Source organism: Castor canadensis, chromosome 8 (assembly GCF_047511655.1).
Source record: "Castor canadensis chromosome 8, mCasCan1.hap1v2, whole genome shotgun sequence".
NCBI lineage: Eukaryota > Metazoa > Chordata > Mammalia > Rodentia > Castoridae > Castor > Castor canadensis.
In genome coordinates this window covers 155,705,537-155,717,559 of record NC_133393.1, presented here as the reverse complement: position 1 = coordinate 155,717,559, position 12,023 = coordinate 155,705,537, and the positions used below count along the sequence as shown (strand labels likewise).

Sequence of the window (12,023 nt, the reverse complement as noted above, 5' to 3'; positions counted from 1 at the left end):
CAGGAAGCCCAGTGAAACCCACGTTCAAAACGTGCTCAGCATTGCCCAGGGCATACCCATGACAGCAATTACGCTCTGTTTATCTGGGACTCAAATGTACTTGGGCATTCTGTATAGTGCTCACTGAATCTGGCACCCTGAGCCCTTAGAGGCTCTGTGGGGCTGGAAGTACGAGGTAGGAAAGTGAACTCCACTGTTTTACTAAAGAAAAGAGAAGTGCACTGTGGATAAGAGCATACTGCTGGTCCCTTCTGTCTCCCTAAGTAGCCCAGGCAACAGCTTTGATGCTGTGGCAGACATATCTTTGGGCTGACCGTTTTTGCGGAACTCAGTTCAGACTGACTCATCAGCAGTGTAGTTTCTCTAGCCCTCAGGCCACCAAGTGCAAGATGACTGCCCAAAGGTGGCTGCAGGCCCCAGGCTCTGGCCAGAAGCCTGCTGTCCTCCAGGAGTTCCACCTTGGGGACAATCAGGGTTTCAGGTTCACATCAGACATAACAGATGGTAATAACAATAAAATATACAAAGTCACACAAAAATGTGAAAGTTCACTCTCAAATATTTACAAACAGTCCAGACGTAGTATCTCCACACTACAAAAACCTCAGCATGTGCCTTATACGCTGAAAATTTATCAGTTCATTGGAGTGCTAATCAGTATTTATCATTGCAGCAGGAAATTACTAAATAATTGGTGTGAACTGTTTAGCTTATGTACAAAAATTCTTAATAACCAGGAAACAGATTGATAGTTAATACAAATAATGTAGATAGATAACTATAGAATGAACACTATATCTTCATTAAGCCCACAAATGCTTTTAAAATTTAAATAACACAAGCATGACAATAAAGTAGATGACATTTTAATTGTATTCGTTGTAGCTGTTTGACATATGCCTTGCTCTACTTTTGGTCATTTAATTCGACTTACTCAGGAACCTTGTTTTCAGAAAAAAAAAATACATTATTTGTGAACAAAAATGTTAAGCCTTTAAAATTTCACTACTTAAAAATTTCTTAAGACTATAAAAGTGAATTTGATTTGGGATGAAACTCCAGGTCTGAGCTGTTGTCTCTGGGGTCTTCTCTAAGCTGCTGAGGTGGTGTTCAGCACCAGTGGCCCCCAATGCCAGCTCCCTATCCTGGTAGAGCACTGCCCTGTCCCCAGCACTTGGGCTAGCCAAAGAAACAGGGAGTGAATGCTACCCATCCTCCCTGTTGGACATGTGAGAGCCCTTGCACAATTTCCAAGTCCCTTCTTCTGCCACAGGCACTGCCAAGGACATTCCCAAAAGCAAACAACATCAGCTGGAATCCCAATGTAAGGACAAGCAGGACAGAGAGCTTGGCAAGCCATAAGGGGTAAGCCATATAAGGAAGGAATATATGCTGCTCTAAGCCAACGAGATCTAGAGCATATTCCCAGAGCATAACTGGGTGATGTGGAATTTTACATCTGGCCACTCAGGATTTGGTTCCTATGCAGACTCAGTGCAGTTCTAGTACAAAGTCATGTGCTTGTAAACTAGGCACAAGGAGTCACATCTAAACAGCCTTGGAGAAGAACACAGCATGTACGCAGAGACAGGAATCAATGGTGGCCACCAAAGGAGAAAGAAGCACGACAAGAAAGACAAGAAGAAAAGGAGGCAGCAAAGGACATGTGTATTGATGAGAGTATCAACACAGTGGCAGGCACTGAAAGGGCAGAGGGATTGGAACATATGTACCCCAACAGAATAGTGCAGCAGCATCCCACACAAACACCACTACACCAGTCTCTGCCATGCGGTCCAGGCTGGCCTGTGGGCTGCAGACCTCTGCACACACATACCCATCTGCACACAGGTTCCCTGGAGTTCTGTGGGTACATGCAAGTAATCCCAGCACTGACTCGGGAGGCTGATGTAAGAGGATCGAGAATTCAAGGCCAGCCTGGGCTACAAAGCAAGACCCTGTCTCCAAAAAAAAAAAAAAGTTCTCTCTGTGCTTAGTTGAATTAAACTGACTATGATGTGTCTGCATATACAGTTTTCTCTACTAATCCTCCTCAGGTTTCATGGGCCTCTTCAGTCTGTGAATTGGTACAATTTTGGAAAGATCTTAGTCATTGTCTCTTCAAATTCTTAAAATCTCTCTTTTCCTCTCCCACTATAAGCCCAAATACATACCAGGTTTTTTAACCACACCTATCACATCTCATCTGTGCTCTCTGTGCTTTGCGAGAACTATTTTCTTCTAATTCATCTTTCAGTTCACTAACATTCTCACTAGCTGTGTCTGATTTGTTAAGCCTGCCCAGTGAAATCTTAATTTGGTTTTCATGTTTTTCAATTCCACAATACCTTGGTCATTTTTCAAATTGCTCATGCAGACATTTTCACACATTTTTAATAGTAAGAATAGTAGTTTTACAGTGTATGCCTAAGGATGATAAATAGCTCACCATTTAATGGACCTGTTTCTATTATCCATTTACTCTTACTTTAAGGAGTCTTAAATATGTGCAAGTCATTTTATTTGAAAACAGAGTATTTGTAGATATAATTTGAGTTCCGGTAGCTTCCTCCAGAAAAGGTTTTGCTTACATCTCATGAGCCTTTTGAGGAATTCCCATATAGATTCTCCATGATCAAGGTTCAAACAACCTTGGTATTCCATGATCCTGAAGCTGGACTGGAGGGTGGTAAGTGCTGGCCCAGCCTCCATTACTTGAAGCTGGACTAGAGGGTGAGGAGGGCTGGCCCGGCCTCCATGACTTGATGCTAGACTAACTTAAAGATGGACCACGGGATTGTATAATGTCTGCGTGATGCCATGGTACGCGAGTGTGTCAGTCTTCTTGCTCTCAGCAGTAGAGGGGCATTTCCTGGGTTCCCTATCCTGAATAAGCCAGGGTTGGACACAACACCCCATGAAGCTGCCAAAACTACAACAGTGTTTGGTGCTGGGCTTCTCTAAGGCCTAGCATTCTTGTCCAGGAAGTTCTTTTTCCCCTGATAGAAGTTCAATACTTTTAAGAAATTTATTTTCCTTTTTGTTTTGCTAGCTTAGAAAAACTCTTACCCAGCTGATTTAATTGTGTTCTGTGGGAAGCCTGGCTAAAAATATCCACCCTGCTGCTACTGGAAACTCCTCCTGCTCTCCCCTTTTTCTTCAGTCTCAAACTTAGTAGCTCAAGTGGTCATCTGTGGGAAGCTCTAGGTTTCTGCCAGACCACATCTACCCTGACTGCTCCGGCGGGGTCACTGTTCCCTACCCAGTACCATCTAGGTGGGCTAGTGCCACCTCCTCCTGGTGGCTTTGGTTACAGAGCTGACCCTCTTCCTTCACTATGTCACCATTTCTACTGACACTAACACTGGAAGTTCAGCGTAGCAGAGGGTGCTTCTCAACATAGGAAAGTACTTGAAAGTGTCTTTTGGAATTGAATTTTTTGTTTATTTGAACTCAGGGCCTCACACTTGCTAGGCAGGTACTCTTACCACTTGAGCCACACCAAAAACCCAACTTTTTGTTGTTGTTATTGTTGTACTGGGGATTGAACTCAGAGCCTTACACTTGCTAGACAGGTGCTCTACCACTTTAACTATGCCCCAGCCCTTACGCTTGCTAGGCAGGCACTCTTATCACTTGAGCTACTCCACCAGCCTACCTTTTGGAGTTCTTTAATCACTTCTTACCACAAGAAAATAGTGTAGTGATGTTGCCTGGCTCTGACCTCCTTCTCACTGCCCCCCGTTCTCTTCCCAGCTCTGTTCCGTCGATCTCTGGGCCCAGACCCTCAAACCAGCAGCATTGGAACTTCAGAGTTCCTTAACTTGGTGTTGCAGAGCAATCCAGCAATGTTCTGAACTCCCCCCACCTGGACCTGCCCACAACACCTCACCTTTCTTCACCAGCAAGTCCATGGAAGGATTTCTCTCATTCAAGGGTCAAATTTTTTGGAAATAAAGGCTGACCTTCCCTGAAAATGCAGACGTCAGACAGTAGACTTTTTATAAGAAAGCAATTTTTTTCTTCCCACTATATCCTGTCCTTCATAAAATCTTTACAGTCTCTGCAGGAGCTCCCAGCCTGCAAATTCTTTCTTCAAGAGGTGATAGTGAGCAGGAGATAGAGCTTCCCAGAGTGTGGCCCTGGCACTTCTCCAAGTGCTGCTGAGGGATGAGGGCTCCTGGCCAGGGCCTGAGCCTGCAGATTCTACGCATGTCCTGTGTGCTCTAAGGTTTCATCAGAAGAACAGGAACAAGTTGGGCACAGTGGCTCATACCTATTATCCCAGCTAGTTGGGAGGTGGAGATGGACAATCATGGTTTGAAGCCAGCCTGGGCAAAAAGTTAGTGAGAACCCATTTCAACCAACAAGCCATGGTGCACATGCCTGTGATCTCGACAAGGCAGAAGGCCCTAAGTAGAAGGATCATGGTCTGAGGCTGGCCCTGGGCAAGAAATTGAGCCTCTACCTAAAAAAATAACTAAAGAAAAAGAGCTGTGGTATGGCTCAAGTGGTAGAATATTTGCCTAGCAAGCAAACCCCAGTACTGCCCCCACCCCCCACTGAAAAAGGAAAGCAGGTTACACAGTTCAGCCTGCTACACTGGAGGCTTCCCTCTGCTATGAAAAAACGCTCCTTGGAGCAGAAACGTGCAGATGAAAACGCCCCACTCAGAAGGCTCAGGGAAATAAAGGAATGGTTCAGTGAAGAGCGAGGATCTGGGTGAGTTCCTCGGGTGGTTGCAGCCGTGCTGTGAAACAATCACCCAGCAAATCTGCATGTGTTTCCTTCTGAACCTCAGAAGCAGAGAAAACCAATTCCAGCATTCCCAACTGCAGCACCAGAGCAAACGAGCACTGGCCACAACTTTCTAACTGCACAGAAAATATAAAATACACCTTCTATGGGGCACAGGAGAAAAAGAAGAACCTGCCAAGAACGTGTAATTCACAGCTACTGCAAATCATATTTCAAAGAACTAAGTGAGACTAGGAGTCACTTGGGAAACTGCTCATAAGAAAAACCCAAGCACAGCCAAGCCAACACTGTACTGTGTGAGTACAATAAATGCACATAAATGCACTGACAGAGGCAAAAGAGTATTTTGAATAGATAGGTTAGAAAGTAGCTAAATATATGCTGAAAGAAATAAAGTCTCATTGGAAGAACTGAAAGACTTCATAATATGGAAATTAGGTAATAACCATTAGACACAAAGCTGAAAATCAGATTCAATCAAGAACAGAATGGAGTTTTTAATTTGCATGGCTCCATTTTATAATGTCACTCAGTCGCTTCCCAAACCTAGTGCCTTCCTGTGAGGACTGCTATGATGGCTTTCTACTCTTATGGCAGTGAGAGTGGGCTCGGGAACCCACATGCATGCAGAAGGCACCCTGCCACCTTTAAATAAAGTTCAAGTTCTCTGTACATTTGGTGAAATGATTTGCCAGGCTCACCTGGGACTCTTTATGAAAGAATGAGTCTCTTTACTGCAGCTCACTGCTGACCAGCTGGTCAAATATATTCCTGGTTCTGCTTGGCATCACTTTGTTAATGCTCTGTTCATTAATTTAACAAACTATCAGGAGAATATGCCTGGAATGGGCAAGCATTATCGCTCAACTTTCATTTAATTAAACTCTGCTATTGCAATATGACAGTCAGCACATCGCAGGGGGAATTATTGTAAGGACGAAGGTAAAAAGTATTTCAAAGCCCCCACTTGAACATGAAAGCATAATCTAAAATTGCCTGAGCACACACTATAATTTTTCTATAATATTGAAGATATTATTTCCAGACTTGGTAATTAATTGGATTCCATGAAGAAATTATTCTAGCCTCCTTGATAGCAAAATGAAGCACACAGGCAGGAAAGAGAGTGCCAAAGGATGGCCATAAACAACCACTCTGTCGTCCAGATGAGACAGTCCCCACTTACTCAGCAGTGAGGGCTCCTGCTAGGAATGTACTATTACCCTTCTGCCAGATCCTTCCTGCATCTGGACTATAGCATTGAGTAAGGGGCGGGAGCAGCTCTGGCTCTATGGCTGCCTCAGAGGGCTGTACATAGGTGAATCCAAGCAATCCTAAGTACCACGAGCCAAATGAGGATGAGAACAGCATCTTGTGCGGTGAAGGTCAGGGCCACCTTCCTGACCCTTCCCAACCCTGTCCCTGCCTTCAGTGAGGGTCTGTTTAGGAAGCTAGCTTACCATCAATCCGGCTCACCAGTTCTTCCAACATCTTCACTTTCATTTGAATCCCAGGTTGGGCAAAGGTATAGTTGTCCTACAGAAGAAATAATAATGTGTATTATGTGCATATAAAGTAAGACACACACTCCATAGGAGGAAAAAGGTAACGAAGCATCTTCATCACAATGGACAGTTTTACAACCAAGTTCACAAACTGCTAGGTTTTACCCTGAGAAACAAATGAGGGGGTGCACACTGCATAACACCCATACCACGTAAAATGGGGGGGGCCTCACTTTGAGAGGAAGCCCCATGTTCTGAAGTCAGAGGATGTACCCTCATTGCAAGGAATACTTAACGTGTGTTTCTCTATGTAAATGGAAGGTATTTACATTTAAATTGGAAGAACAAAAGCCCATGTGTGTAGTTTATTGAGAAGAGTCTTCTGCTGGAATGACCATCTTGCTTGACACCTGGACAGGAAGAGCCAATGGGGAATGGTGAATGTCCCAGCACTAACAGGAGGAGCATCATGTGACAATCAAGTGCTAATGACAAGTCACTGCAAGAAAGAAGTGAGCACGTAACTGCTCTCGGAGACTGGATGGTGAGCTCAGATGAGGCTCCTATGCAAGTCAGAACAGGGAAATCTGCAGTTTTAAATGAGAGGGACCTGAAACAGGACCCCAGCTCTAATACTTAAAAGCTCTGTGACCCTGGCAAGTAGCAGAAGCTCTTTGTGATCCCATCTCATCATCTGTAATCTGAGAATAACCACCTGCCTTCTGGAATGCTCTGAGACTTCAAGGAAATAACAAAAGTGGCTCATGGAAGGGGTTCACATACAGCCAGAAATCAGGAAATGGCAGCTCTATTACTACCACTGTGACCACCTAAGAGAGCTCATGCAAGAGACTGGGGGAAGCCAGGGGAGAAGGCCAAGCCCCATTTCACCCCATGGTGGTGATGCTGATGCAGTTCCTCTCTGGAAGGAGGCTATTCCCAGAGTCAGCCCGAGGTGGCCCAGCCAGTGCCCACTGTTCTTGTTTGACCAAACTTGCGTGTTAGTAGGCTCAATGCAGACTCATCGGTATGACTGTAGATGGCAGAATAATGGCCACTCCAAAGATGCCTACATCCTAATCCCTAGTAGTATAGACATGCCACCTCACAGGGCAAAGGGGAATAAAGGTTGCAGATGGCACTGAGGCAGGAAGGGAGGTTGCCCAGGTTATCCAGGTAGAATGTCATTACAGGGTCCTTAAAAGTGGGAGGGAGACAGAAGAGTGGTTGTCATAGGGAAGCCATATGAGCAGGACTCAATGGCTCTAAGGTCAGAGGATGGAGCCATGAGCCAAGGAATATGGGTGTCTCCAGGAACTGGCAAAGACAGGGAAGCACATTCTCTGCTAGTACCTCCAAAAGGAACACAGCCCTGCACCACTTTGATTTGGACCTCATGAGACCTGAATCGGACTTCTGACCTCCAGAACCAAGATTATAAATCTGTGTTCTTTTAAGCCACAAAGTCTAAGGTAATTTTGTTATACTAGCAATAAAAAATTAATAGAAGAGACTTAAAGGATGAACTTCATTGGGGCTTCTAAGACCCACTAAGATATTTTAAAGAGAGGAAAAGTCAATCGGGGGCTACCAAAATGACAGGGTTGGACCTCAAGTTACTGGTGCAGTCCAGGCTCAGGCTCTGAACCTCTAGGGAGCAGAAGGGGCTCCGGACGGACCAGTGCTGCAGTCTGTCATCTGAGCACATACAAGCTTTGCTCTCAGACAGTGCCATTGGGGAGGGCCCACAGCCAGAAAAAGGGAAGCCGGCCCCCTGGCCTCAGCAAAGACACAGGCAACAGGGCCTTGGTCTGGGCAGGTAAGCACATGCCTGGCTGGATATTCTCTAGATTATAGGAAGCATGTGTGTAGCCTTGCAGAGAGGAGGCAGTCCTTCTGCCTGCATCCCAAGGACACCAGGTCTCTGCAGGCACCCGGCTTGAGGGAGGTGCTAGCTTCCCAGAGCTGGGGCAGATCTGAATGAGTAACACAGAGTAGCTGCCCATCTTGCACCAACATTTAGAGCCCAGAGGGAGGCAGAGGGACTTATCTGGACTTGAAGTTCCCATCCTCAGGTTCAGGACTGGAAAACCCTGGAGAAGGGTGCACCTGGAGGGAGTCCTAGACATGGCCAATCACACAGACAACCCCTATCTAGGGGATAGGGATACGCCCATGGGGTTTACAGAGTCAAAACATGGAGGAAGGACAACAGAGTTGGAAGAGAGGGATCAGCCCTTAGAGGCCCCACAGGACAATGGTGAGAGCACTCATTAGCATAGCTCCTAAGTCCTAGGTGGGGATCTTCAGAGAGACAGAGGTGAGGCTGAGGACAACATCAGGCCAGAAGAGATTCCTAAGGCTGAAGTCAAATGGGAGAAGTACTTGACTGCATCTGACATACTCTGCATGCTCCTCCCACCTCCCCACCGACAACAGCAGGAGCGGCACCCACCGTGACACAGAATTAAACCTGCCTACAAGGCATACAGAGCTCTGTTCCCCATCAGTGGAAATGCAGGGTCTACTCCACTGTGGACCTCAAGAGATTAAGGGATTGCTGAGAGCTCTTGTAGGTAAAATTCAAGTGACAGGCTCTGGACCCCATGCTGACACCTTTGCAGGGCAAAACCAAGAAAAGTTTTGCCTGCCCACCTCATTCAGAACCATGCCAGGCCCTCTGTGACACCAGGAGGCAGGAAGGCTGGGCTCAGGGACAATGATCTCACCACAACTGCCCTAGGACCTAGAAAGATTGTTTTCTAGATCTGGTGGCCAGTACTCTGAGAAGCTTATGAGTCCTAAAAGCTGAGTTCTCTGAGTAGGGGCTGTCAGTGACTATGTTTCTAATGTTTAGGACTTTTGGGCCTGATGGCACTGTGCTCTTCCCAGAGAGCTGGAGCATTCCATTAGCTGGGGCAGAGAGGTAGCAGAAATTAAGGGCAACTTGTGAGCTAAAACATGTCTAGACTTTAATTGGCATAAGAAAGTTTAGTTCTAGACTTCAGGTCATTTGAAAGTCATCATCTTTGGACCTGAACTGGAAAAGGTGAGTTGTAAGTCTAAAGTTCCCCTGGGAGACTGGGTGACATAGGAGGTTTATTTCAAATCTGGGACATTCTGAGTTGTGGCACAATTATACACTGTCATTTAACCTCATGAAGAAATTACTGATCAGCCAGGTTGAACAGTTCAGCTGACAGAATTACAGTCAAGAAATAAACTGGAGAGTGGCACACCTTGGGGACAGGGAAATTTTCAGACTACTGAATAATTAATATTCTATTGAAACATACTTCACAGTCGTCAGGAACAGCTCTACCAGCTCACTCCTACCTGGGTCATCGCAGGTATTAACCCAAGGAACAAGAGGTCTCACTGGGGCTGGGTAAGCTAAAAGAACTGTGGATCTCCCCATCCAGGCTAAACAGGGACCCAACGGTTATGGAAACAAGAAGATGAAAAGACTAGAGGGCAACACATTCCCTAGACCTGGGGTCTGTTTCCAAGTAGTGGGAGCTCAAGTGGTGCTTCTCCTGCATATTTGCCATCCTCAGAAACACTTGGACTGGAAGATGACATACTGCTAAACCTTTACAAGCAGAGGGCCTTGGCTTAGCCCCCTCGAGGACTCAGAGGCAGCTCCACCAGAGCTCTGCTGTATGGGAGATTGGCCCACACCAGCCCAGCAGCACTGGCTTGAGGTAGGAGCCTAAATCATCATGGTTTATTTGACTCCCACTATGATAGAATTTCAAGCCTCTCATTTAGCAGGAATAAAAGTTATTCCTTGGTTTCCATCTGTCACTACTTTGTTTTATTTCTCAATTTGTTCAAAATCTAGAGAAGGAAGATGGATTTTCAGAAATCCAAACAGGGCTGGAGGTGTGGCTCAAGTGGTAGAGCACCTGCCTAGCAAGCTTGAGGCCCTTAGTACAAATCCCAGTACTGCCAAAAAAGAAAAAGAAATTCAAACAATGAGAAAAGAATGACAACAGAGAGAAAAGGGAGATGAGAGGGGAGGGGAGGGGAAGAAAAAGAAAAAGGAAAAAAAAAGTGTGTATTGTGAAAAGACCTGCCATGGCTGACAGGTAAGGCCTTGACATTGTGACTGGAGACTGGACACAGGCACACCAGCCTTCAGATGGCTCCAACAAAAATGACAGCTGAACTTCAGAGGGCCAGGCCCACTTTGGTAGAGGTGTAGCATAGGGTGGTTGGTCTGGGCACTGTGCCTGGCTTGCACTTGGTGAGTGAGGTCAGACTACAAAAGCCCTGCTCAGTGTCCAGTAAGCCTCCAAAGGGTGCTCCAAAGAGACAGACATGAGAACCAGAGACTGCAAAGCAGGAGACACAGGAGAAGGACTGTGGTCCAGCAGCAGCCTCTGGCAGGAGGCACTGACCCTACAGTTCCTCCCAGGTGCCCTGCTGCCCACAGGCCTCTACCAATGCCTCCAGGAAAACCAGAAGCTCACCTTCAGGGTCCTCTCATTCAGTAGCCTTCCACAAACCCAGGGAAACATGCCATATGGGTTCAAAGAAAGGAAGGAAAGTGCAAAACACAGAGGCCTTCTAAGAAAGACTTTACAGAAGCAAGGTTGTACCTGCAGGAGAGAAGTTAGGGCTACCAGCACACCTGCACTACTGCTTCCCAGCATCCTAGCCCCAGCATGACAAATAGCACTACTCTGCTCTTCAGAATGGGGCTTTCCAAAAGAGTAGTTTGGGAAGATTGAGGCCACTCCATCAGCTCAGCTGGAAGGACACATGGACCTACCTGCAGAGCTGGAGGTTCACAGAGCATCTCTAATAAGGCCCCTCCCAACCAGGCCAGGGAGCCAGCTCCCCACAAAGTCAGACATCCCTTCCCAGCCATCCTCACTCTGAAGTTGCCTTCCCGTGTGGGAACCAAATGTGCCTTCCTCTCCCAGGCCTGAACCCGCCTCTGACAGAACTCAGGAAGTGGTTTCACAAGTAATGCCCTGAGACTTCCACCTTTCAGTTCTCAGAAGACATCCCTCCACATGTCCCCTCAGGATCATGGTCCTGGACCAGTGCCTGAAAGTGCAGAGGACAGAGAGCTGAGAAGGGAACTATCACACTGCACACAATTTCCACCACTGATGCAGCAATCTAATTAATGGAATTATGCACCACGTAAGACAGACCACATCCAAGTATCACTTTTTAATCTGTTCAATAGCACTAACTAAATGCCTACTCTGTGACAGAAAATTAAGTCCTGAGTGTCTGTGTTCTGCCAAAGAGTTAAAAACGCAGGCCTGTCTACTGCTCTTAAAGAGGACTGCAGGCAAGGTCAGTCCTTGGCTGGCATCTGGGAGCTTGGGTTTCACGGGAGTTCCCACCATCCCTACCTGGGAGCAACTCACTGACTTACCTGTGCCATGGGGGAGTCATGCCTAGCACTATGTTTCCTCTGGGAGCCTTGAATGTGGGTGCGTGTCAGGCAAAAGGTATCCATGCAACCAGACCCCAGTAACACCTTGAGCCCTAAGTCATTATCCAGCTACACTTGTCACAACCCTGCTGAAGGAAATGAGAGCAGCCTGGGAGGAGAGACCAGAGGTAGCACCTGGTGGGCTCAGTTTTCTACCCATGCACCTTTTCCTCTGGAATATGTTTTACACAATGGTCCTATAAAAATCACAACCCTGAGTGTGACTGAGCTGTGATACCCTATGAGATGCTAAACCTGGTGTGGGTCTTGGGTCCTGACACAGAAACACATACGTGCCCTTC

The 12,023-nt window shown here is 46.4% G+C and overlaps 1 protein-coding gene across 4 annotated transcripts in view; it reads right to left on the bottom strand.

The window, feature by feature from the left end:
- Window positions 1–12,023, bottom strand: part of Tbc1d22a (TBC1 domain family member 22A) — a 352,090-nt gene that overhangs the window by 142,754 nt on the left and 197,313 nt on the right. For all 4 annotated transcript variants that reach the window (XM_020175415.2, XM_074084724.1, XM_074084723.1 and 1 more), the window contains one exon: window positions 6,219–6,294. In XM_020175415.2, coding sequence (XP_020031004.2) covers window positions 6,219–6,294 — 76 coding nt within the window. The remainder of the gene's footprint in view (window positions 1–6,218; window positions 6,295–12,023) is intronic.